The 27,026-nt window shown below is 40.9% G+C and overlaps 3 protein-coding genes and 2 long non-coding RNA genes across 5 annotated transcripts in view; 2 read left to right on the top strand and 3 right to left on the bottom strand.

Moving 5' to 3' along the window:
• Positions 1–691: 691 nt before the first annotated feature.
• LOC117810238 lies at positions 692–1,623 on the bottom strand. Its single transcript, XR_004630740.1, has 2 exons — positions 1,379–1,623; positions 692–1,299 (listed from the first exon to the last, which is right to left on the bottom strand). It is a non-coding gene; the product is annotated as an uncharacterized LOC117810238 (long non-coding RNA).
• A 211-nt stretch (positions 1,624–1,834) lies between these two features.
• On the top strand, positions 1,835–14,593 carry LOC117810222 (leucine-rich repeat neuronal protein 1-like). Its single transcript, XM_034679926.1, has 2 exons — positions 1,835–2,372; positions 10,047–14,593. Exon 2 carries the CDS (start codon positions 10,299–10,301, stop codon positions 12,444–12,446), a length of 2,148 nt encoding a protein of 715 aa, XP_034535817.1. The 5' UTR covers positions 1,835–2,372; positions 10,047–10,298; the 3' UTR covers positions 12,447–14,593.
• On the bottom strand, positions 3,508–4,485 carry LOC117810243. Its single transcript, XR_004630741.1, has 3 exons — positions 4,374–4,485; positions 4,130–4,239; positions 3,508–3,809 (listed from the first exon to the last, which is right to left on the bottom strand). It is a non-coding gene; the product is annotated as an uncharacterized LOC117810243 (long non-coding RNA).
• On the bottom strand, positions 13,834–20,667 carry sumf1 (sulfatase modifying factor 1). The gene is made up of 9 exons (XM_034679938.1): positions 20,324–20,667; positions 19,083–19,256; positions 18,550–18,624; positions 16,881–16,963; positions 16,322–16,444; positions 16,102–16,216; positions 15,495–15,608; positions 15,352–15,411; positions 13,834–14,996 (listed from the first exon to the last, which is right to left on the bottom strand). The coding sequence occupies exons 1-9, from the start codon at positions 20,543–20,545 to the stop codon at positions 14,895–14,897; spliced, it is 1,068 nt and encodes a 355-aa protein (XP_034535829.1). The 5' UTR covers positions 20,546–20,667; the 3' UTR covers positions 13,834–14,894.
• Positions 20,363–27,026, top strand: part of LOC117810213 (inositol 1,4,5-trisphosphate receptor type 1-like) — an 83,672-nt gene continuing 77,008 nt past the window's right edge. Inside the window, exons 1-2 of the mRNA XM_034679914.1 lie at positions 20,363–21,249; positions 22,631–22,744. Coding sequence (XP_034535805.1) covers positions 22,653–22,744 — 92 coding nt within the window. The 5' untranslated portion in view covers positions 20,363–21,249; positions 22,631–22,652. The remainder of the gene's footprint in view (positions 21,250–22,630; positions 22,745–27,026) is intronic.

Here is a 27,026-nt window from a genome sequence, read left to right as displayed (position 1 = left end):
ATTGTGATTTTTTTTTCTAATGTGACGGTTCAGAAGATATTAAGATTACAAGTTTTTGCCCAAATAAGGACATGACTGACTTGACTCCTGGTGAGGAACACATAGCTGTTGGCTAGGAGGCTCAAACTCCGCCTCTTTACGTCACACCCTGCCTGGTTGAGTTCCGCATTTCCAATATGGCTGCCGCCGTCGATTGGCTTTTAAACAGGACACAGGAACAGATGGGTGACATCCCAGATACTACGTCCATGTTTTATACAGTCTATGGTGGTGTACTGATTCTCCCTCCACAAGGAGGTCAAAGGTCTCTCAGCTTGAGTCTCTGGATTAAAGGAATAGTTTGACATATTTTAAAATAAATTTCACTTATTTAATCTATTGCACTGCGTTAAATGACAAGATCATTCCACTTTCATGTTTGGAGCCATCAGAAAATTCATGTGACGGGCGCTGTTGGCTTAGCGGTCTAAGCGTGCGCCCCACATACAGAGGTAATAGCCTTTGTCGCAGAGGTCGCAGGTTAGATTTCAGCCACGACCATTTACTGCATGTCGTTCCCCCACTCTCTACTCCCTACATTTCCCATCTCTCTTCAGCTGTCCTATCAAATAAAGGAAAAAATGCCCAAAAATACAACTTAAAAAAAAAAGAAGAAGAAAATTCATGTTGCACAAGGTCTGGAAACATGGAACTTTTTTGAGTTAAGGTTTATTCTGTATACAGCCATCAGTTAAACATGACCTGATGTTTTTTGTGGCTTAAGTTTTCATTAAACCTTAACAAATGAGTTCTAAATATATCAGGAACTAGTCTTGATTTGGACAAAGCCAGTTAAGGTGTGTCACTTTATTTTTGATCATGGCCTGCTGTTTATCATATTGCTCTTTTCATCCAACTCTGAAAAAGTGAGGAAGTATAATTGCCATGAGATGGATTGGCTTTTCTTGTCATATTTTCTGCACTCTGTAATAACAGCAGGCAAGAGTTGGTAGAGCTGTAACAGTAAAGTAAACATTGTACACAAAGTAAACCTACTTTATGACCCAGGTCCCAGAACATGTCCTGAACATGTTTGTGCTTCAAACTGAGCTTTAGGATAGATGCATAAAACTGCATTTACTATTCATGCATTTCATTAATAAGGCATAAACATGTCAAACATGCCTCTCAGGATGCTTTTCTGCCCTAAAAACACAGGAGGTCTAATCCTGGTTCATGTAGCAGAGGTAAAATGTTCAGCTTGTAGTTTTCTCAGCAAAGATGGTGGAAGCAGAACCTCCCAGGGACTCCCAATGCTACCTGTAAAACACCAAAAAGAAAAAAAAAAGTTGATTTTCCATGAAGGCTATAAATGCATCCTGCTTAATTCTTGTCTAACCTGCAGGTGATATCTTCCTGGCATGCTTTCTTGTCCTGACATAGAGACAATTACACTCCTTCTCTGTAGCTTTTACAGCTGCATGAAGGAGCAGACAGCTCCCAAAACAGCTCCTCAAACAGCAAGTGATGAAACGTTGTCATTTTCACTGCTCCCCTTGGAGATGGGGAGAGAGGGGGAGAGAGGAGGAGGAAGGGGGAGGAGGAAGAATCTAAATAACTGACGGGTCTGAGAGAAAAAACTTATCTCTATTTCAACACAGATTCCTGTGTGTGAAAATGTTTGTATTAGTGTCAGGGAGGGAGAGAGGGGAGAGCAGGGGGATTCAGAACATCCACTTTAGAGTCCATTACATTTCTAAATGATCATGAATTATTAATTGTCAAGTCATTAAATGTAAATCAACTCTGGGTCCGCGGCACTTATGTCTTTGAAAACCATCCTTTTAAACAAGCTTTTTTTTCACCTATTCATGAGTAAATGTACTTTCAGTTGGTCAGAAACTAATTTCTGAAGTCAGCCAAACACTAAAACAATGAGACCTCCTCTGCACTCTTGTCATCAGGCTCCTCCATCATACACACCATTACACTTGCGCTTCCCAGCTCGTGGCCGGCAGGGTGGGACATTGGTTCCCATGGTGCATGTTGATGACAGAACAGATGGTTAGGGTTGTTTGTTTTGTCGGAGTCAGAGCCGTTTCAGTCCAGCTGACCTGCGCCAGGCAGCTGCTCGTCACTGTGCGCTGTGCGCCGCTGCAGCGTTTCCACTGCTGAAGTAGACTACCAGCGTGCCTGCAGCAGCACCGGAGATCAGAGCAGGGGTTTTCTTTTTACGCCTGCAGATGTGATTTACTCCTGTTCATCCTCTGATTGTCTATATTCCTTAACACAACCTGAACCTCTCACGTATCATCCTGGAGATGCGGATACCGCCTGGGTCACACACAGTAGCCTGCAGCAGCCTCGCGGACGGAGGGTACGGCGCTTTAGAGGTGAGAGCAATCTGTTTATTTTATACATGTGCTGAGATTTTACTACGAATCGTTTTTATAAGCCTTGATTAGTTCCTTGAAATTGCTTTATGTAAAAGATTAACATTTTAGTCCGATTTTGATTCATAAACTCGCAAAGACGAAGTCTTCATTCTTGTGTTTTCTTCTTTTCTTTTTTTTCCCCTGTTTATTTTCTGAAATGCATCGATCAACAAAAATGAAACAATAATGCACCTCTCTCATGGCCTCGTGCAGCGCGTGTTATTAACGCATAGGGGACACATTGTTTGTAAAGCTTGAAAACACAAACAAAGATTTGATTTGATTTGGATATATAATGGATCCTGAAAGTTGTTCATATTTATCGACGTCTCCTCGCCATTTCTCTGCAGTCTTATTGATAAACTGTATCATAGTAGAACTAGATTAGCATGGACATACTGCTTTTCATTTAAACTATTCACACTATATAATCTTTATGAGTCCTTTCAGCTATAGATGGACCTTAAAATAATCAAAGATCAGATTGAGGGAAACAAAGAAAAATAATTCAACCTTTTCATAACAGACCTTTTATCAAGTTCCAATTATCAATTTTATACTTTCAGCATAGAAGCTAAATACTGGTGTGATTTGTGACTCTCTGTGGGGCTCATTATTAAACCTGCAGCCCTGACATTTCACTGCACTGTGACACAGGGTTCAGCCAACGATGGAGTATAACATTGACACAAACTGCAGCATCACTCACAATGCAGGGATCAGCTGAAACAGCAGTGATGTGCCCACAGTTCTCCATCCAGCCTATTTGCATGCCTAAGGGTCAGGGAATTGACAGATGTCTGAAGTGAAGGTACTGTGGAGAAGAAGAAAGGACTATCCAGGGTTTCTGCCCAAGAAGTTTGAGACAGCAGGGAGAGTGTGGTGGTATTGTTGGGGTCACCTTTGTCAAGTGGGCTCTGTTGTTTCAGCTGCTGCATTATAGCAGCACCTGTTACTGAGATCATACCATCACAAAGAGCTGACTTTAGGAACTTTTATCAGATGCTTTTAATAAGGAAAAAGTAAAGCAAGTTGCATTTCAGTAATTTGTTGTTCTGTAGAATCTTTAATTTAACAGCTGAACAAGCTTTCTTTGTCTTTGGAGTCAAAGCAGAGATTTGATACATATGTTACCCAAAGAGCCGATGACGAGAGAGTTTAAAGGGTTGTAGCTCCTTCCCCCAGCCTTCACAATACACTGTGACGTATCTCCTCAGCTGGTAGTGACGAGTGTGAGAATTTACCCAGACAAAGACACGTCCCCGTGTGTTCGGGGTGGAAGCCTTTGTGTGTTATAGGGTCCAACTTTTGAGCATGTGCTGGTCCTGAGGTTCCCATAGCATGCAGCGGAGACAAGGGTGCAACAGCTTGACCTTCAGCCTTTGTGTGCGTGATCTGAAGGGGGAAAGGGAAGCACAGGGGGGGGTATTGAATGATTTCACTAAGATCACTGAGTCAGCTGTTTTCTTCATCCTTTGTTTTTATTAGCAGTGAATGAAAAACATATTTTAGAAAGACTGGATGCAGATGATTTTGATTCTTTTTGTCAAACATGTAAAACTCATCACTTCAAGAAAACAATTTCAAGTGATTTAAAATGAAATCTTATTGTACTTAAGTTAATTTAAAACAGATCAAAAAATGTAAGATAAACCAGCATGATTTGTTTTGGTTTAGAGGTCAATTTTTCACTGCGTAACTTTCTCTTCCCTGACCTGTGTGTTGTTTCATAAAAGGGATCCCCTGAGATTAGAGACCTTGGCACTGTCAGAGTGATTGATTGATTCTCCAGTGACACCAAATTGGCTTTTCACCAGCAACGCAACTGTAAGGAGAGATGAAGGGGAGGAGGGGGAGGATAAGGGCAGAAAGGGGAGAAAAGAAAAAAATGAATCAACCTTAATGGAGTCTGGGAAACAGCTTAATTCCACATGTTGTTTTCAGATTTTCACATTGTACCTTTCCCCTGGTTGCATTTTCAGCTTAGTAGTCTCCTCTGGAGGCCTTCTAATAGAATCAGAGCTCCCAATCCTCTCCCTCTTTATTTCCTCTCTTCTCCTTGACTAAGTGGACATGCATCCTTCTCCTCCTCCTCGGCTCCACACCTCTGCCATCAGCAGCTGCACCAAAGCTCTGTGTGATGTGGAGTGAGACGCTTGCATACTAATGGAGCAGGAACAGGAAATCTCTCAGGCAGGCCAGCCCAGTAAGGCCATGGAGAAAACATCAGGCAAGAAGTCCACAGCTTTCAAACCCTGCATTATAGCTCTTGATTCAAACTCTGGATTAAATAAAAAAAACGGTAGCTTTATTGTAAAAGAAAATGAGAGAGTCCTGTTGCAAAGGTGTTGTGTGTTGTGGTCACCTTTTCCATGCCACTAATAGCTGTCTTCCCATTTGGTTATGAAACAGACATGCAAGTGGCATAGTCGTTGCCATGGTGATGGCATGTCTGTGAGTCTGTTTTGCGGCTGTTGGTTCAGAGAAACTGCTTACACTTTGCACCCAGTGAAAAAGGGCCTGAGGAGTAGAAGGGGGGGCATAGCCCAGAGCCCTATGAAAAATGATGCAGTGTGCTCTCAAGTGAGGTTCCTCCTGGCTGCACCAGTGGCACATGGTGAGGTGTTTATTAGCAGCTACACCTCTGAACTTGAAGAAAGTGTAAAAACTAGTTCAAGGGAATTTCTCAAAACCTACCAGAGTGACTTAATTCTAGGTCCTGCAAAACAAGGAGTCATTTTTAACTTCTTCTGCTAGAAAACAAACAGTGCCGCCTACGCACAAGAGCTAACAGTTCACACATTGACAGAGAAATGCTCTCTGCAACTGACTGCAGGTCTGTGTTTCTTCAGCTACTACTTTAGCTATTACTTTCATTGCTCCTGGTGTTGTCCAGAGATCCGTCCTCATAAATGCATTTATGAGGCCAGAGCATGAAGCAGACAGCTCATTATGTCCCACAATCACATCTCGCTGCATTGCTTTGATCCTCTGGGTCTGTGATGCTCTGAGGATATATGCAAACTGAGTTAAAATAACTGAGTTAAATACTGTAGATGCATGGATGTGTGTGTGTGTGTGTGTGTGTGTGTATGTGTGTGTGTGTGTGTGTGTGTGTGTGTGTGTGTGTGTGTGTGTGTGTGTGTGGGTGTGTGTGTGTGTGTGTGTGTGTGTGTGTGTATGTTTAATTTGTAATGTGTGCTTAGATTAAAACCTCATAAGGATTGAGTGAGCAAAGACAGTAAATCCCTCCTGCTGGAGGCGTCAGCTCAGACAGTCAGCTGGATAATGCCAGGCTGTTGAGGGATTTTTCAGTTTCCTTCTGGTGCTGGGAGTATGCATGCATGTCGAGTAAGACCATATATTTTGTGGCAGTTTGGAGATAGATGTGGTGCAGATGCATCTGTATGCATGCATTTTTAATTATGATACATTCAGTTGAATTGCTCTCTGCAGCTTTAGCAAAAGAGATTAGCAATAGATTATCAGGATACAGGTGCTGGTACACAACTCGGCAGGCTCTGCTTTGGCCATGAGAGAATCAATCTTAATCTGTGTCTCATCCCAGAGAACAAAGGTACTATTCCAACAAAGGGACCCTGTACAGCACAGCCTCAGTCCCTCTTGATGTGATTCTATAGGATTACACTCCTTCTTCGGTATAGTTCCTATCATGTATTAAGAGATGAGTCATACACTGCAAAAAAAAAATGTTGCTGAGTGTATTTGTATCATTTCTAGACAAAATATATCATTACTCTTAATGTAAGCCATAATGACATGAACAGATATAAATCTTATTTCAAAATATGGCAAGCCAACAGACTTAATTAATCATGATGGGTAAAACTGGCTGACAATGTAGCAAGCTGAATTTCTCTGTTTCTTGAAACAAGATGTTACACTTATTTTTAATAAACATATCAAATGAATGTCTTTTTCTACATTAAAATAAATTGTAAATCTGAGCTTGTCAAGTCAAGAAGAAGTCATATAAATTCCCAAGGGGAAATCCAATTTTTACACTGTTACACACATGCAACTCATGGCATGGCACATGGCACCCCGAGCAGTTGGGGGTTTGGTGTCCTGTTCAAAGGCATCTCTGCAGTGCCTAGGAAGTGAACTTGCACCTCTCTGGTCGCCTATTCAGTTCCCTTACTTTGGTCCATAGCAAGACTTGAACCAGTGACCAAACCATGTATGTCCCTCAGACTGAGCTATCATTGCCCCAAGTTAATGTGGCTTATCTTAAGTGTAATGAGATGTTTTAACGAGAAATTAGACAAATTAGCTGGGTAAGATTCAAGGGCTGTGAATAGCTAAGACTTGGATAAAAAAGTAAAAAGAAAAAATAACAACTTGAAGGCAACTGTGTTTTAATCTGTGCACACCAACAATAATGATGAGTGTGTCAGTTTGGGACTCTTTTGTGCTAACTGTATAACCAAACATATCTATGCTTTATGCTTTATAAAAACAGGTTTCTACTTGTAAGCATTTTAACTGCTATGTCAAAGTTAGAGGGTGAATTATTTATAAATTATGGAGATTGTTTTTCTAAGTGTGGTGATTCAGATATATGATCGCTGCTTTGCAGAAAATGCATTAATGGTTGAGCTTCAAAGGTTTTGAAAGCTATTTGCTGCTCAAGGTAAATTATGTGTGGTTTAGTGTGTCTGATCACATGTTTCAAAGTGCCTCATACAGGGAAGCAAAGCAGCAGGCTGTATAACAATGATGCTCTGGACTAGGAGGGGCCAGGTAAGCTTGGCGTTGAAAGTTGGGAAGCCAGTCAGAGATCAAAAATCTTGCCAGTCTAGCTTGACTGTAAGTTGTCCTAGAGCAAAATGTGTAACTCCAACCATCAAAGAAGCGGGTCTGTGCTAAAAAATGCTCATCTCTGGGTGCAGTTGTACCTGTAAGTTGATCTCTGCACTGCAGTGATAATGAAGCAGGCCATCATTGAAAAAGAGCATATGTGCTCAGCAGACCTTCCTTGGGTCAGTAAGGTCAACGCGTACGCACTGTTAGAGATAGGTGGGAACGGATGCTGACCCCCACAGCGCTGCCAGTCTGCCAGAAACCTGGTGCCAGGTGTCTGAGTTTTACGGCCTCAGCATGAAATTAGTGATTACTCTGCCTGCCTCTTCCGATTTTAAACCTGAGCATGGAGAAAGACAGAGACAGGAGAATATACCAAGTAACCAAGCCAATCTCTGTTCACCACAGCATAGCTTATTAAGAGGAGAGCAGCTTAACTGAAATGAGATTTGATCTGATTTTATTCATTTATTTGTTTATTTTTAGAATCCAAATTTTGGATGATTAAAGGGAGGAAGAGGGGCCACATGTGTAGCAGTCAAACATAGTAGAGGCAAGACATGATGGAGGACCATGTCGCCACAATTTGGTCACACTAAGGGAATTGGATAAGTCTGAGTGTGACCAGGTCAGTGAAGAAGCAAGCCACCTGAAGCACCGCATCTATTGTGTTCTTACTCCAGGAGAAACAAACTCATTCAATCTGTGATGCTTTATTTATCTGTCTTAAGCTGTTTTGACTTCCTTCTTCTCAGTGAGCATGACAAAAGCTGCTTTTACCTTGCAGTGACACTCTCAGACAGTTTATTTTTTATTTTTAGAAACATCTCATCATCTTGTTTTTTCTGCATGTTGTTCCATTTGGTATTGTAGAACTGCTATTTATACTTTGCGTTTTGTTTATGCAAATGGGAGGAAAAACTGTAAAATAGTTTAACAGTGCAGGGCATGAACTGACAGCACATGAAAGGAGAGCGAAAACAATCTGTGTCTGGTTTATGTTAATATTGGGGAAACTTGTCAGTTTTGATGTAAAACAAAATAATCCTTCCCTGTTGTACACACACACACACACACACACACACACACACACACACACACACACACACACACACACACACACACACACACACACACACAGATATACACAAATATGCAGACTGAACGTTCAGCCTCAGTTTATTTATGAGGATAAATGTGCATTTTTTTATGACTGTGAGTCACACTAGAAGCTGACACTGTGGTGCTCACTTTTATTGAGAGAGAGAAAGCCAAGAGTTGCTCTTTCTGTCCCTCTTGATGATTTAAACTGTTATTGAAGCTTTTTTTGTTTTGTTTCATTGGTTGTTGAATGCTTGCCACTTCAACCCCATACAAACAGTCACTTATAAACACAAACAAATGCTTGTGAACACAAATTATGGAGTCAGAGCAGATCGAGAAAAGTTTGTCAGTTCAATTTTTACAGAATCATTGTTAAATGGAAGTAGTCCTGGTTATAAATTCTGTATAATTTGGGGATGTGTTTCTTTCAAATAAATGGATGACTATCCATTACCATTGCTCATTATGTCATCTCCTAATTTGCCATTCCTGTAGATGCTTCTAAGAGTTGGTATGATGAAACTTACAAATCACAGCAAAAGCATAAAACGCCACAGTTCATGTGGCTGTGCAGCACATCAATCTGCTCCTATCTATCTCTCCTTGTCTCAGATCAATTATTGACTTCTCACAGCATCGAACTGCCACAGTGCTTGCTCTTAAAAAATGTGTACCACTGCATCCCGTGGGCCTGTATCATAAGTAGGGAGTGATTAACAGTGAAGAGCACATACTCCCTGTTTATTAAGTCTGTTGTGTAATGGGCTCACAGCCAGAGCTGCCAACTGGGCCCACCCCACACTCACTCACTCACTCACTGAAGAGGATCACTGATACCAAGCTGGTGTGCAGATAATCTACCCTGCACAGAGAGAAAAAACATGTTGTTAATCTCTGAAGAGACAGATACTAAACACATCAGGGAAGCAGACTTTAGATCAACCTTTTTTTTATCCACAGTACTTACAGATACAGGTCAAACCTCACCAAAATTCTGCAACACTCTTAACTCCTCTGTTGTGTTTTAAGATACATTTCATGCTGTCATCACAGGTTTCTGTACAGGGGTCCTGTATGAAGGAGGAAAGTCGGGACGTTAAGGGCCCTTGAATAATAGAGTCCCTAAAGAAATATTAACATTGGTGGTAATGAAGTGGTGGGGCACAATGTAATATTTTTTCATGGGGCTGAAAATCTCTGGCAGCACCACAGTTTCTATCCATCATGTTATGAAACAAAACTTGTGATTTGATAGAAGAAACAATAAAGAAATATTTTACACAGGTTATATAGAGTTTTGGCTTGTATGGTTTCTCGATGTACTTTTAGCAGCTTTTTCTTAAAACTTTTTTTTATTTTCAAATTGTGTCCTGCTGTGTGGAAGCTTATTAAAAGGTTGGAATACATGTTGACATGATAGCAGGGCAACCAGACACATTTGAAAGATTCATTCTGCCTTGTCAAACACTTCAACGTAGTCTCTTGAAAATCCGTATGGTCGCACTGCAGCAAACTGCCACTTTCCTCATTTGTTCCCCCCTACAAGGAAACTAAATATGACTCCCTTATTATCACCTTTTATTTTGTCAGCTTCACTCCTTTGCTGTGTTATCAATTTTAATAACTATTTGCAAATTATAAAAAATAATATTGTGTATTCATCTAGCTGGATTTAACTTTTCCCTTGTTTCTGTCTGTTTTTAGGTTTAAACCTCAGAGAAAAAACACTTGAAGTGAGTCAAGTTTGGACCAGATGATCTTCTGTCCCGGTTTCAGCAAATAACTTTCTCCTGGATAAGAAATCACCTCTCTGAAGAGTGCCTACAGCACCTACCAAGCACCGAGGAAGACTAATGCTCATGAACCTTCCCTGCAGGCCCTTCCCCAGAACCCTGCCTCTCGTCTAAGCTTTGTGTGAGCAGAGAGAGAGAGAGAGAGAGAGAGAGAGCAGACATCATGGCACTCGCCTCACAGCCCTGGCCTCCTCTACTCTGGCTGTGCATGGGATTGCTTCTTTCCTCTCTGTTGCCCGTACATGGCAAAGAATGTCCCCATTTGTGTGTTTGCGAGATCCGCCCTTGGTTCACCCCCCAGTCGACCTACAAAGAGGCAACCACAGTGGACTGCAACGACTTGAGGCTTACGCACATCCCTATCAATCTGTCAGTGGATACGCAGGTGTTACTGCTGCAGAGTAATGCCATCTCTCACACCAGTGGAGAGCTGGAAGCGCTGTTCAACTTGACAGAGCTGGACCTATCCCAGAATAACTTCAGCACAGTAGAAGCTGTTGGCCTCATAGGCATGAAGCATCTAACCACCCTACATCTAGAGGAGAACCAGATCAGCCAGCTGCCAGACCACTGCCTTGGAAACCTCTCCAATCTCCAGGAGCTTTACATCAACCACAACCAGATCACTTCTATCTCGGCTCAGGCATTTGCAGGCCTGCGTAGCCTTCTGCGCCTTCATCTAAACTCCAACAAGCTCCATGTCATTGACAGTCTCTGGTTTGAAGAGACACCCAATCTGGAGATCCTGATGATCGGGGAGAACCCAGTGATCGGCCTCCTCGACATGAATTTTAAGCCTCTAGGGAGCTTGAGGAGTCTTGTTCTGGCTGGTATGGACCTCACCGATGTTCCAGCAAATGCTTTTGTTGGTTTGGATACCCTTGAAAGTATTTCATTCTATGACAACAAACTAGTCAGAATCCCTCAACTGGCCCTTCAGAAAGTTCCCAACCTGAAATTCTTGGATTTAAACAAAAACCCGGTTCACAAAATCCAGGAAGGAGATTTCCGGAACATGTTGCGTCTAAAGGAGCTGGGTATCAACAACATGATGGAGTTGGTGGCGATTGATCGCTATGCCATGGACAACCTACCAGAACTGACAAAGCTGGAGGCCACAAACAACCCTAAGCTGTCATATGTGCACAGGTTGGCCTTCAGGGACATGCCCTCCTTAGAGAGCCTGATGCTTAACAATAACGCCCTCACTGCCCTTTACCAGCACACTGTAGAGGTGCTGCCTAATCTACGTGAGATCAGTCTGCATAGCAATCCATTGCGCTGTGACTGTGTCATTCAGTGGATGAGTTCCAACAAGACCACAGTGCGCTTCATGGAGCCTTTGGCCATGATGTGCAGCTCCCCACCAGAGCTCAGAGGCCAGCGAGTTCGAGAGCTTAGGCTGCTGGATTCCCCTGAACAATGCCTCCCCCTCATATCTCACAACACCTTCCTGAGTCACTTGAACCTCGAAATTGGCATGAGCATCAGTCTGGACTGCAGAGCCATGTCCGAGCCAGAGCCTGAGATCTACTGGGTGACTCCACTTGGGTCCAAAATCACAGTCGACACTGTGTCAGAGCGGCACCACTTGAGCAGTGAGGGAACCCTGCGGCTGAATCATGTGCAAGTGGAGGATTCTGGTCGTTACACCTGTGTAGCACAGAACACAGAAGGGGCTGACACAAGGGTTGCCACCATCCGCGTTAATGGAACCCTTCTTGACAGCGCACAGGTGATGAAGATATACGTCAAGCAGACAGAGTCTCACTCCATCCTGGTCTCCTGGAAAGTCAATTCTAATGTCATGTCCTCCGACCTGAAGTGGGCCTCTGCCACCATGAAGATTGACAACCCACACATCACCTACACAGCTCGTGTCCCTGTAGATGTTCATGAGTACAACCTGACGCACCTTCAACCTGCCACAGAGTATGAGGTGTGCCTCACAGTCTCCAACGTCCACCTGCAGACACACAAATCCTGCGTCAACGTCACAACTCGTGGCTCCACCTTTGCCTTGGACCTCTCAGACCAGCATCCAAGCGCTGCTGTGCTGGCTGTCATGGCAACAATGCTAGCCTTTCTAAGTCTGGGTACTGTGGGCGTCTACATGGCCCGCAGATGGAAGAGAAAAAACTACCACCACTCTCTGAAGAAATACATGCTGAAGACTTCCTCCATCCCCCTGAATGAGCTGTACCCTCCACTCATCAACCTGTGGGAGGCTGAAGGTGAGAAGGACAAAGATGGCAGCACAGAGGGGAAGCCCTCTCCTGTTGACACCACACGTAGTTATTACATGTGGTGAGAGTTGAGTAAGGAGGCCTGGCTGCCTCTGCAGCAGCACAAAAAGACACACTTTTGCTATTTTGATGCAAAAGTTGGATAAAGTTGCAAATGTTTTTTGTATTCTCAGCTTTGCTAATATGAGGCAGAGTGATCAAGGACACGATTTTTTTAGTATAGCGTATCGCCTTTGTTTGATTCTTTCTATCTCTTACATTGTTTTGGACTCTCAAAGATGGCAGCTGTATTTAGCCTGCAGGTTGTCTTAGTTGCTAAGCTTTTGTTTCTGTGGTGCATTTCTGACTCACTTTCTTTTGAGTTAAACATACAGCAGCAGGGGCCGATGGTCCTCTTGCAGCATTAGTAGAAATCAGTGTTTCTTTGACTGTTTCGTAAAACAGGTAATCTGTTGTGCACTGATAGGTAATGGAGTTTGTCTGAACTTCAATTTAAAGCTGACAGCAGGGTTTAGACTTGTTAAACTGTCAACTGAATGTTAGCATTGTGCAGTAATGTTGTATCAACTATACCTTTAAAATATCTTTTGATTTGCAAGAAGATAGGATTTTAGTTTGCTTATACTGTGATATTAATGCTAGAAATACAAATGTTTTAAAAGTTTTGAGTTTGTTTTACTTTAACTACAGTGCACTAGTATCCCTTTTGACCCTTTCCCTGTTCACTTGCTTATTTTGCTAGACCTTTTTTTTCCTGATTTCTTAGTTTATTATTTTCACATGCAATATGTAAAGCCTACTGAAGAAGTTAAAATAAATAATTTTTTGGCCTTTTTGCAGAAACTTGGTGTGTTTTTTTTTTTCAATCCTCCCAATCTCCCAGTCTTAGAGGTATTAATATCCTTTCAGTTTTGACAGGCACGCTCATTCCCTGGGAAAACATGCAGTTGGTTTCATTTGGATTCTTAATCTTGTGTCTTAGAAGAACTTAAGCCATGCTCAGTCCAAAACTGCCTGAATCAGCTTTTCACTGTCACAGCCCAGACTGCTCGTCACAGGCAGAGCTTATACTGTGTCAGCTTAACTTTTCAAACGAGTTCATGCATTTGACTGACTGTTAGGGCAGCCAGATATGCGTACATACAGACATACAGACATACAGGCAGGCATGCAGGCAGGCAGGCAGCCAGCCAGCCAGCCAGCCAGACAGACAGACAGACAGATAGATAGATAGATAGATAGATAGATAGATAGATAGATAGATAGATAGATAGATAGATAGATAGATAGATAGTTGAGCATGTGCTGCCCTCTGCTGGAGGTGGCCAACACCCCGATCTATGTTAGGGTTTTGATAAAACTCAGAAATAAAACGGCGCCACATTGAGGTTTAGCATACGTTGATTTCATTTAAGACTGCAGTATATTTGGCAGATAAAAATCTAAACCACATTATGACAAAAAGGGTCCAGTTTGGCTTTATTTGATCAAGACCCAATATACAATTTGAGTTATCTTGGACAACAGAAGTTTAACACAAAGTAACAAAAACAAAAAATCCATCATTACACATTAGCTTACATTACATGTCAATGAAGACAGACAGGAATGTTAAGTATTCCATTTATTACAGATATAAAAATTATTCTACAGCTATTCTGAAAGCAGCAGCTCAGAAACTTCATATGGACTTTCTCACCACAAATTTTAGCAATTTTTACAAAACCAATTATCTCTCTTTATGGCTTATAAAATATCAGAAATACACAAATTTATAAAAGTCCACACATCTGCCAGACAGTTAGATATTTTTCATTTCAGACCAGCCTTCTGTATATGTAATCGTACAGGCACAGCGAGGAGCATTTATGTTGCATTAACTGTTTGACTCTTTCGTCCTCAAAGAGAAGTGAAACATTCACATGCTGACAAACATTAAATCCTGCTCAGAACAAGTTTGCTCTTTAACTGAGCAAAGCCCTGGTTGAAGAGTTTCTTTGTAAAAAACTAAAACGTCCAAAATATATTGTAAAATATTTATTCTCTTTATCTAAAGGAAAAAGCTGAATGTTGAAATGGGTAGAAGTGTGTTTTTAAGGTCAACATGACCATGCCATGAAAATGAAGGCATTTTAACCGTTCGACAGAGTGCCTTGAAAGAGCACCTCAAGCTTTCACCTTTTTTGAGTCCATGAAGTGCTCCTTCCTCCATAAAAAAAAACAAAAAAAACCTTCACTTGCTGCTAACTTACTTCTCCATGCCAAACTTTACCTGCATATCACTTAATAAAGCCCCTTCAGGTTATGTGTTGGTTATCAAGCAGCTTTCTCTCTGGAAAATCCAACCAAGGAAGTAACCATCATTTTGTTGATAATCTCATTTTACTATGTGGGTCATGGCGATGAATCAGTGTAAGACATTAGACACTGTTTCATAATCAGTTAAGAACTCTTCACAGTGTCTTTTATAAGACAGCACTCAGACAGCCAGTGTTTCAGAGAAGTAGCTCAAGTCACTTTTGGGCATTAGAGGCACAACGAAATCCAACGTTAGAGGTAGAGCTGTCAGGCGTGTTCTGGTTTCGGGCTGCACATCTGTATCTGTAACAGTAAGACTGGAGGAGAGGAAGAGAGGGAAACTAACCGTCAATAAATCAATGGTCGTCAACTTCTTTGTGATAGAATATCATAGAGTAAACATTCAGAGAAGCTAAAACTTTTCCAAGCATGTTTGTCACAAATTCATCAGGCATGTCTGTTTCCAGCTTGGTATATTATCTAAAACGGGAGCAATAATCTTCTCAACACAAACATACTTTAATAGATGAAATAAGTCAGTAGATATTCATGCTGGTGTACCAAATTTCATGTGCTAATAACAAGCAGATGAACTTGATCTTTTGATGAAATCTAAACAAGACAGAAACCATAAAAGTGTTCTAACATACAGTAAATAGCCGTCTCTGTTACCTTGTGGCACATGTACGACCCTCCCTTTTTCACTTTGTCTGTACCTGATGTAGGACCCGTCTGAAATAAAGAAAGAATGATGAAACTTCAAACCAAAAACTAAACCTGGAAATGTTAAAATTGTAGCCGTCATGTGTTCTTACAGGGTTTTGTTGACGGTCTGTGGTGTGAATCACAGTCCACCAGTCTGCGGTCCATTCCCATGCATTACCGACCATGTCATACAGACCAAAACCATTTGCAGGAAAGGTCATCGCCTGCAGGAGAGAACACTGTCACATTGATGCTGTTTTTTTTATTAGATATTAATGTTTCTTCTAGGGGAACTGGAGATACATCAAAGCATTAAGACATAGTGATTTCAGCAAGTGGGATCACAATAATCTACTTCCCTTAGCTTCATACTTTAAAAAAAAAACTGATGCATACTTTCATGATTGATAATTTTAAATTGGGTGTTTAATTCCCCCGCTGTAGGAAAAAGATGGAGTTATTATTATCTTATTATTATTCATCTGATATCGGGAAGCTGCTGGTGTGACTTTATCAACTTATGAGGCGAGCTCTTATCTCAGGCACATTTCATTTCCTGCAGATTCTATAGACTGGGGATAAATTATAATTCAGTTTCCAGATTTGTATTAATGGCTCATGAGCACATATCCTCCTCCCTATCCTGCATGGGGATATGTTAGGTCTTTAACACATTGATAACTAAAGCTATTCCACATCTTTCTGCCTGAGTCTTACTGGTGAGGTTTTGACGTATCCATCCTCTCCAGAGTTATGGTTGGGGAATTCTCCCTGCCAGAGGTTGGCATAGTGTTCTCCTCTTGGGTACAACTCGTTTCCCCAGGGGTAAAGTCTACACATTGAGAAAGAAAATCAAGGAATCAGAATGGGACACATTGTGTGAAGCCCACTGGCACATTGGAATACTTCATGACCACGTGTTCAGCACATAACTTACCGGTCTTTGAGGCCTCCCCTGCAAGCGTACTCCCACTCTGCCTCTGTAGGAAGCCTCTTGTTGGCCCAGGAGCAGTATTCGACAGCATCATTCCAAGACACATGGAGAACAGGATGGTCCAGCCTACGGATAGTGGGTTTTAATTATTTGCTTTGAAACTATTTCATTAGCATATTTTGTTACATGCACAGAAAAAAGACGGATAACAATTTATCTTTTTAATTCAAATTCAAAGTTAGGTTCATATATAGCAAGGCTGTCTTAAACCCTGTTTTTTCATACCTTTTGTTGCTGCTTGCAAGTTGAGATCTCATCCTACCATTATAGCAGTGCAGCGCTGAAACCTTACACTTGATTTAAGTTTATATTGTTTAACACTGAGGACATGGTCTATGCATTTTATCACCCATCACTTCCATTTCAGTTGTGTTCATGGTCAGTATAAAGGGCAAAGAAGTGGTCCTTAAGATACACACTGAAGTGTAGAGTTAATTTTATATTACATTTGAACTAACCGAGAGAATATTCTTAGAAACAAAGCAGAAGAACATCTCTTCACCTGTCTGCTGATGTCGAGTCTGGACCTTCTGGGTGCTTCCAGTCCGCCCCTTTGACAAGCAACCACCAGGGGGCAGCAGCTACCTAATAAAAAAGTGATGGAACTAGCTGTTACTGATTATTATAATGCCTCTGTTGTACTCTTTGTTTCATTTTTATGCACAATCTTCAGCATGTTTCTTTTTGTAATCGTTATCATTTTGTACAGAATTGCATTGGTACTGATGTTCTCTGGTGTTGCAGTACTAATTGGTACAAAGCACTTTCTCAGCCGTATGATCAGGCTGCACATGACAGCTGAGATGAAGCAGCAAATTCCCTGCCGTCTGGCTTTCGTCTGAAGGAGGCCTGCTGTGCTCAGGCCTCTTACAACCAATCTGTGAACTTTCTCAAGACTCTTAAATTACAAGAGTCTAAAGCCAAAATAAGTGCAACCCAAGGCTGGTACTTTGAAGATTTGAGGCTTGTTGCACATATACTGCTTGAAAGATGTTCAAGTACATCATGGTTGGAAGAACACCAAAGTATTATGACATAAGACCAAATATGGAAAATTTGAAATGTTCTTTATATTGTTATTTCAAAGAAAACAGAAACATTGTCTTTCTCCTTGTTTTCTGAATACACTACCATATTTTCATATTTTCCAAGTGTCATTAAAAGATAATATGGAGAGAATCTGGAGAAATCTCTGTACTAAAGGGACTCTGTAAAAGGGTAAAAATCCATTCTGACTGAATGGCCATGATCTTTAAGTCACAGCATCAAAAACAGACAAGACTCTGTTGTGGAAATCACTGAATGGGCTCAAAAACACCTCTGTGAACACAGTTTGTTGCAGCATCAAAAAATGCAGGTTATGTTTGTACAATGCAAAGAGGAAACCATGTATAAACGTGATCCAGAACCTCTGGGCCGAGCCCATTTAAGATTGACTGAGGTGAAATGGAAAACTGTCCTGTGGTCTAACAAATCAAAATCTGATATTCTTTTTGGAAATCATGGATGCAGCGTCCTCTATTCTAAAGAGGTCAGGGCCCACCTGGCTTATTATCAGCACACAGTTCAATGGTATGTGGATGCATAAGTGCCCATGGAATAGGTAGCTTACACATCACCATTATACCAGAGCAACATTAAAGCTGAACAATATATACAGGTTTTGAGCAGAAAATGCTGCCATCTAGACAATGCCTATTTATTGACCACCTTGCATATTAAAGCAAGACAATGCCAAACCACAGTCTGCACATACTGCAACCACATGGCTCTGTAGTAGAAGTCCAGTCAGTGAATATTATATAGCATAGCATTTTAGATATTTATGGTTGTCATTAGAAGCAGCAGTCAGACGTTTTTCCACAAAATTTGTTATCTATATTAATTAATAAGATCTGGCATTACGCATGCTTCAAGCAGGGCTGGTATTGAACAAACTATCCAGCCAGCTCAGCTTAGTTATTAAATGAAGCAATCATCCAATAAGCAGAGGCTTTAGTGCACGAAGAGGACAGCATAGGTTCCATTCCAGTCTGTGGTCCTTTGCTGCATATCATTTCCCACTCTGTGACCTCAGTTTCCTACTCCATTCACTATTCTATGTCTCTCAATAAAGGCATGAAAAGCCCCCCAAAAAACTTCAAAAACATCATGCATACATCCATACTTACTGCTTGAGTGATTTGGTTTTTGACACTATCACTCAAAAGTCCCTCAAATACAAACGAGTCTCCAAATTCCTCTGCCTACAAAGAGGAAAAGCCAGAGAAAGGTGACATCATTAAACAAGCAAAATTTCCATAACCTTTGCAAAAGATTGGATTTCAACCAGTCTAATTAAATAAATTGAATGTATTTAAAGTTTACTGCAAAGCAAAGTTAAGCATACAAGAGATTCAGCTTAGTCATTTTATTTTTTAATCCATTTAACCTTAATGTATACAGAAAGTATATTGAAGTGAAGTCTTAATCTGAAAGAGCTCTGTCTAAATTTTGCATGAATCAAATAACAAAATGCATGATATAACAATGTTATACTGAACAGATGTACAGTTGTGGCAGGAATGTTCTTACCGAGGGCTGAGCAAATGAAGTATAACAATATTTTCAAACTACAGACATTATTGTTCAAACAGTTTTTGTAGTATGGAGATTTCATTTTAATGTGAAGCTGCAGTATTTTACATTTAGGAAGTATGCATACCTGAGTGACGTGGTTTCTAGCCTCAACAAAGCTCTGAAACTGTCTGTTAGTAACCTCATGGACATCCATGTAGAAAGGGTCCACGTGCACCAACCTCTGAGGGCCCTCACCATCAGCAGGGACGCCTGCGTCATTTGTCCCCATCAGGAACTCTCCTCCCTGAAGCAGTACCATCTGTGTGTAAGAAATACACTTTTAGCAAACAGTGAATCTGTCAGGTTGAATAAGGTTTAAAAGAATTAAGAGTCTTTTAAAAGGATGGAATCTATTCTGAGTAATGTTATCAATGTGGGTGACTCCACTAACATAGTTGAAGGTCAAAAGAAATAGAAAGGTACAAATATATGTCAAATTACACTATAATGATTGAACATATCATATTAGAGAAAAAGACACTAGGTATGAGAGGCCACTTTTTATTCTATGCAAGCAAAACTATCTCAATCATCATCTAATGTAGATACGATGTAGGAGACACTTTACTTTCATGCCCTGAGCTAATAATCGCAGGCAACTTCACCAGCATTAGGGAAATCTTGCCTGTGATAATGAAGGATGGAGCACATGAACTTGCAAAGAAAAGGAGGTCTGAAAAATAGGCTACCAAGCACCAACAAAATGCCACAAACATGTAGTATTACTCTCAAAGGAGAGGCCTGCATGGAAGTGCAGGCTTATCATTCTATTAAACTTCCCTTTGTTCTTGACTCTTTAGGAAGAGCTGGACAAATGATCTGCAGAGCAAAACTGCACATTAACTGAGAAGTTTTCATTTTCATTTTGTAGGGGAATCACTGTAGTACACGTGTATTAGTCTGCTTTCAGACTAAAATAAAACAAGGAACTCCTCAAGTAAACGAAGTTACAGTATCAGGTAATATAAGATCATACCTTATAATAATAATAATAATAATAATAATAATAATAATAATAATAATACATTTTATTTTGGGCGCCTTTCAGATCACCCAAGGTCACCTTACAGATAATAAAAACATTCATCATTAAAACGTCATAAAAACATGTTATTATGCATAATAGAAAATCATTATTACTTTATCTGATGTATACAATTGGCAACAGAGGATGTGGTCATCGTCATCCTTTGTAGCCTGTTGTATATTGCAATCTAAGAGTATGAGTATATACTTTTTTTTCTTTAGGTCTGTTCAATAGTTTACCTTCCTCCCCCACCTATCAAAATAAATTGTGAAAAGTGTAGTTAGCAGTGACATATTCACCCCTCTTTCACTTTTCTTCTCATCTCCCTGAGCCTCTGACAGCCTCTGGTTGGCGCCTCTGGAGTACTTCTGAGCCGGAGACTCGGTCCTCTCCTCCGCCGGCTCCTCAGCAGCGGCTCTTTTCAGCTTGTTACAGCCGCAGTCCGCTGCTGACTCTTCGGCTGCAGTTTTTGACAAACAAAGACAACCAAAGACGAGAAGAAACGCCAGACTGTGCACCATTTTGCACGCCACGGGTCAGAAGAATCTGCTCATGTTATTGTTACTTTCGCTTCCGCAAAGTCACGTGGTCAGTCAGCTGGTTGCGCTGTAACAAATTTTAACTCCTTCGTGCCCGGAATAGTGGCGCATTCATTTTAGGCTTAAAATACATAAATACTTCATTTTTTAAGTAACTAAGAGTGGTTTTAATCTCATTATATATGTTATACTGCAAACAAATACTTTGCAAGAAAAATATTTCACTTTTTAAAAACAAGAGGGTGCTGTTTGGTAATTTAGTTAGACAAAAGAATGTTTGTCTTTTACTGTGAAAAATCTCCGCGCAGGGGGAAATATAGATTTTCCCATTCCCCAGTACAGGGAAGTGACCACATGGACACCATTTCCCAGCTATCATCACTACAGCCGCCTGAGAAGAAGAAGAAGAAGAAGAAGAAGAAGGAGTAGGAGAAAAAGAAGAAGAAGAAGTGGCAGTGAGCCAAGCAGCTCAGCCAGTGTGCCGCCTGCCTCAGTGAACGCAGCCCAGCAGCTCCCTCAGGCGCAGAAAGGTGATACAGCTGTCAAAACTCAAAGAAATAAACTGGATTAACGGGGTCGCTGACGGCTGGATCTCGCCCTCGACTCGGTGGAAGGGGACAAGCCGCAGTCATGCTGTCTTAGCCGGTGCAGAAAGAGCTTAAACACCAGCGTTTATCACAACCAAGGTAAAGTTGCGTGCACAACTTGTTCACTTCACTATCCTCTCTTCCTTTCTCTAACGAAAAAATGTTTGCTCCCTTTTAATAATGTTTATTCTAATACTCAACGCTTAATGAGCTGAGCTTGTGATGCATTCAATTGCATCACAAAAAAAAAATCAGGCAGGATAGCGAGTATGTCAACAGTTTCTATTTGCTGTGGAACAGTGAGATTGCGGATGCAGACTGTGGCAGCCTGGATCTGTATACTGAAGTTTCATGTGTTTTGTGCTTAGATTGGAAGGCAGTTGCAAAGTATGCACTTAAGACGTAAAACACAGAAACATCTAATCACATGTGGCTTCATTTTAGACACCGACACTGTTAAAAGTGTAGTTTTCATGTGTAATCGACTGCACCGAGAGGCAGTGCTTCACAAAAAAAGCAGATAACCGAACTGAAGTGAAGTGCTTGTTTTCAATTTCAGCCTCAGCAGACATGAACTGTTGCAGGTGCATCAACCTTCCTTGTAGCTGAATCATTAACCGCCTATTCGGAAGTCTCTACACAAACAGGTTACAGTTACATCAAACTAAATATATTTCCATGCTGCACTCATGCAAATCCTAGGTAACAGACTTGATGTAGTATATGTTAGTGACGAACTCTCGGGGGGAAGCTTGCTGTTTCAAAATTGGTGCCTGGAGACTCTGTAAGCTGCAAGAATTAGAAAGTGACAGATCAGAATCAGAATCAGAATCAGCTTTATTGGCCAGGTATGCTTGAACACACAAGGAGTTTGACTTAGGTAAACTGTGCTCTCTTTGTACAAGGCATAAGAATAAGGCATACAAATAAGAATAAAATAATAATAATAACAATAACATCAGCTATAAATACAAAAGAACAACAAATAGGCATGACTAATATGTACAGACTAAAATAATATGATAAAAGTGCAGTGGTGAGTTGCAGAGGTAGTTTTTACATTAAAAAAAAATAGTAGTTAAATAATACAAAAAATAGAAATATGGAATTCTGCTTGGAGAATTGTTGCATTGTATATTTACATGTATATTTGCAGAGAGTATTTATCTGACAGGTATGACACTGTTATGGTTTAGTGTTCATCAGAGTGACAGCCTGGGGGAAGAAACTGTTCTTGATGAACAGAGTCATGAACAGGGAGTCATGAACAGATGACTCCCAATTTAATTAAGTCCTTCAGTGGTTTTGCACAGGCTTGCAGGAGCTAAATGGATGTTAAACATTAAATATTAACATGGCGTAATCTAAAATATGGATGCTTCTACTTTCATCTTTTGTCCATGTAACTGTGTGGTATAGGGAAAATAATGTAGAGAAAATAGTGAAGTATACCCACCTGTAACCCTTTCCTCTGCTGTAGGTGTTCCCTCTGTGTGTCCAACATGTCGGACAAGATGTCCAGCTTCCTGCACATTGGTGACATCTGCTCCCTGTATGCAGAAGGATCCACCAATGGTTTCATCAGCACCTTGGGGTACGTCCATCCACCTCATATTGTCTCTGTTAGCTTGCTTCACATTTTTATTTTATTTTACTGCAAGCCTGAAATGATTTGGAAAGGAGGAAGTCAAACTAGCAAAGGCAACATCAATTAAAAGACATTAGCAAGTTGTGTTTTAGAGAAAGTTTTTGGCTTTAGAATGTATAATGTGTCACAAGTGACACATTTAGACTACTGAAGGAGAGACAAATGAATGTAATCTGTAGCAGTTTATCTCACAGCATAAAGCCATGAGAACAGTTGGAGGCCTTTTGATGTGGTCACTCTGTGGCCATGGTTGACCCCAACACTGATAGTGCTCAGAGAAAAAGGAAATGTAGAGGCGGTATGTTGCACAGTAATGATACTGTGTGTGTGTGTGTGTGTGTGTGTGTGTGTGTGGAGGGTAAAGTAAGGGGGAGAAACAATGAGAAACAACTGTTTACAAGCAACATGCTCCCCCACATAGTCTGAGCCATATTGTGTTTTTTTTCTCCATCAGTTGAACCTCAGACTTGGAGCACATTAAGAGCTCATTTTCTAGGAGTAAAATGATCATGCAGTCTATATGTTGATGTTGCAGAATGACCTGGTGCATGGATACAGTGGGCCTCAGTATCACTATCAAAGTTTCTGACCTCTGTTCTGTATGTAAACATGGCAATTCAAAAGAGCCTGCATTAATGCTAGATAATATAAGGAAGGAGCAGCATATTGTGTTCAGCAGCAGTAGTAATGCTGTCAGTGATATCACTGTCCAGGACCTCCCCCTCTGCTGCAGGTCATTCCATTTTTCATGAGCAAAGACTGAGTCACTGTGGAGATATTGTGGCCTTTTCTCGAGTTCCATTGCTTCCCACATACACACACACACACACACACACACACACACACACACACACACACACACACACACACACACACACACACACACGCACTCACATACACGCACTCACATACACATACGAGCGCATGTATTCACTAAACTGTCATGACAGTTTTGGCTTTTAGCCACATTCTCCACGCACAACCACCAACTCAGCAGCCTTCTCCAGATCCTCTCTGGAGGAAGAAACTGAACTGAGAACACTGAGCAGAGAGAGAGAGAGAACTCTTTAGGCATTACAGTTGCTCCAACTGATCAGCATTCTCTGCTCTTGTTTGCTAAAAGGAAAGAGGGATTCATTAGCAATTCAAAGGTCAACAATGTTAAAAATGCTGCTCTGTACAGTTAAGTAGGACCTGTCCTGTTAGTACGAATGTGTAACTACTAAACTTGTGTTAATGACTGACCACTCCTGCAGGGACAGCACAGGAACATACCGATAACTGCACACATATGCTGTATAATTTATATCTAACACTTACAGAGGTTTTTTTCTTTCTTATTTTGAGTCTGCAGCCTTTTTTCTTCAAGGTGTATAGACTGGATGAGCAGACTGGTATGTTTGGACAACTGCACACATTCCCCTGGAAAAGGACGAAATGGATGTGGGATTTGGCCCACATCCAGACAAGTGTTATTCTAAGCTAGTAAAAGCTAAATATGTCACCAAAAAGTCCAGTCTGCCCACAGGTCATGTAATCCAGAATGATTTCATTACTGTGCAGAGTGGGAGACAAAAATGTGAGGGCTCTACATAAGAATAGGAAACAGGCAGGAGCTTTTTCCGGTAATTCTTCGGTTTGCCTGTAACACCTGCACTAAACCAGTTTACACACACTAACCCTCAGGGATGAAAGAGATGCATACCATAACTCAGATACCCAAGCAAAACTCTAAAAACAATACATCTCTATTGAACAAGACCAATTTTGATCATCACTTGATCAATTTTTATGAAATAAGGGATAATGTATAGTGAGTTATGTGAATTAAAATTTCAAAAGGGTGAGCAGGACTCATCCTGAGAAGACTGAAATTTGCATAACCACCTGCTCACTATCCATTATCCTGCTTATATCTGATTACCAACTAAATTCATAAACAAGATGACAAAATATTGATTTATTGATTTGAAAATGACTTATGTATACAGCTCAGATTTAATGGTCAGTAACACTTCCATTGCAACAGATCCTTATCAGCCTACTTACAAGATTAATTAACCTTAAACTGAATGCTCTAATTCACTTTAGGTTAAAACATTTTTCAGGTTATCTGTTATAATTCAGATTGAAGTGAACATTTCCTTTGAAGGTCATATTAGACCAGGTGAACTGAAATTCTGAAGGGATATTAATGTTGATATTTCAGTCCTCTAACTCTCCTTCTTCTCAGAGCTTTATAGTTGACACCCCTGTAAACATGAGCTACGTGTGTCACAACTTTTAACATTGTTGCTTTATTACTACCACTTAAGATTCAAATTAGATTGTCATGATCAACAACTCAGTTCTGCTGATTGTCATTTCCTGACTCTCGGGACCAATCTGAGACAAAACTTCACATTTTTGCTAGGGATGCACCGATCCTACTTTTTAGGTCCCGATACCAATATGGATACCTGGACTTTGATATCTGCCGATACCGATACTAGCCTATCCGATCCCGGTATAGATTTAACAATCCCCATTCCTTAATGTGAGGATAGAATCATGTTTTGGCAACTTCAGGCTTTTCTGACTATGAAAACCAAAATACAGTAAACATTTTTAAACTGACAGTATCATTATTCAAGAGATTATAAATGTGTAATCTTCATAACCAATAGATATTGTAAACACAGAAAAGCATAGAACTGAGATGAATAGATCTGCCATATGGATCGGCACTATATATCGGTCCTTTGTCACTGATATCCGATTTAGCTTTTTGAGTCCGATCTAGCCGATATCCGATACCAGGATCGGATTGGTGCATCCCTAATTTTTGCCACATTGTCAACAGGCAGAGGTGAAATGTGCTGGACTTGTTATGAGATTTTGACCAATCTGAATCAAGTATTTAAAGGGATAGTTCAGGTTTTTGAAGTGGGGCTGTATGAGGTACTTGTCAATAGTAAGTGTATAACACAGGGGATACTCTTTGTTAAGAAACCAACCAGAATACTGAACACAAGCTAGGTTATGGACTGCTGCAGACGGATCAGCTCTACCAAGTTACTTGGCTCATTTTAGCAAACTCACATCAAAGCACCATTCTCATTGTAAGTGTATGCTATATTTGAAAATTTGCCAGCCCTATACTTTGTGGTCAGAGAACTAATTTGTTTTTGCACTATTCTCGGATGAGTGTTCCCCGTCTAATCATGCCTATGGTGTGATAATCACTGACTTAGGGCCCTTTTCCACCAGCCTGTCTTAGCCCTACTCTACTCGACTTGACTCAACTCTACTCGGTTTGTGTTGCGTTTCCACGGGCGCGGTACCTTGTGTCAGATACCAGTTTTTCGTACCTGCTCTGCTCTGGTTCCAAGCAAAAGAGCTAATACTAAAAGGTGATGTCGACGTACTGTCGGCCACTGATTGGTCAGAGAATGTCGTCACCGAAGAGTCATGAGCGCGACGCCCAACACAGGAATCAAACCCGCCATTTTTAAAAAACGACATCAGTACTCTTTTGCTTTCCCCTCTCGCTCGGCCTGCGACAAAACAGCCACAGACCGAGCAGCAAGTACACCTTTGCCTCCATGTCCTCCATTGTTTGTGATTGTTGTGTTTGTGTCGCGTTCAAAATGATGTGGCAGCAGTTTCGCGCAGCTGTGTTATGACGACCCCACCCACTGTGAGTGGGTACTCGGGCTGGTGGAAAAGGTACCTGAACTGAGTAGAGTCGAGTCAAGTCTAGTAGGGCTGGAACTGTGTAGTAGAAAAGGGCCATTATTGTAAACTTGGAAATTTTTCATCTGAGTTTAACACAATATTAAGCACTTAGTGCCCAAGATTATCTGGCAGACACAGGAATGGCAGCAGAGTTTTTTTTATTTAATCCCAGTCTTCCCCTTTCCCTTTGACAGCTAATTGAATTAGTGAGGTTAACAATTTGTGTGTACCATAGGTTGTGTCATTATGCACTAAAAAAAACAATGGGAGCCGAACTTTGCTTCAGAGACACACTTCCATTCGGCTTCTCTGGTTTTACTTTTGCATATTGAAGAAATTCTGTAAAAAATCAGCAGCACTCAGTAAGACTGGGAGTGACTAGGTGAGTGATCCAGATTGCAGCAGTCTGTAAGTTGCTGGTATCCTCAGATTCCCAAAGATCTAAAGGTACTGTTGTTACCATGTCCGGATAGTGACAGCATGTGGTTTTCTTGGTTGGTTGTTAAACAAT

The sequence above is a fragment of the Notolabrus celidotus genome, chromosome 1 (genome assembly GCF_009762535.1).
Source record: "Notolabrus celidotus isolate fNotCel1 chromosome 1, fNotCel1.pri, whole genome shotgun sequence".
NCBI classification, from domain to species: Eukaryota; Metazoa; Chordata; class Actinopteri; order Labriformes; family Labridae; genus Notolabrus; species Notolabrus celidotus.
The sequence above is the reverse complement of the archived record's forward strand: the minus strand, read 5'-3'. Positions and strand labels throughout refer to the sequence as shown.

Bases quoted from the DNA above. Each gene is read 5' to 3' on its own strand.
- LOC117810222 (XM_034679926.1), top strand. From the start codon at position 10,299: ATGGCACTCGCCTCACAGCCCTGGCCTCCTCTACTCTGGCTGTGCATG.
- sumf1 (XM_034679938.1), bottom strand. From the start codon at position 20,545: ATGGTGCACAGTCTGGCGTTTCTTCTCGTCTTTGGTTGTCTTTGTTTG. The intron at 16,445-16,880 runs GTGAAGAGATGT...CACTATCCGTAG, and splicing joins GACTCGACATCAGCAGACAG to GCTGGACCATCCTGTTCTCC. The intron at 16,217-16,321 runs GTAAGTTATGTG...CTCAATGTGTAG, and splicing joins AGGGGAGGCCTCAAAGACCG to ACTTTACCCCTGGGGAAACG.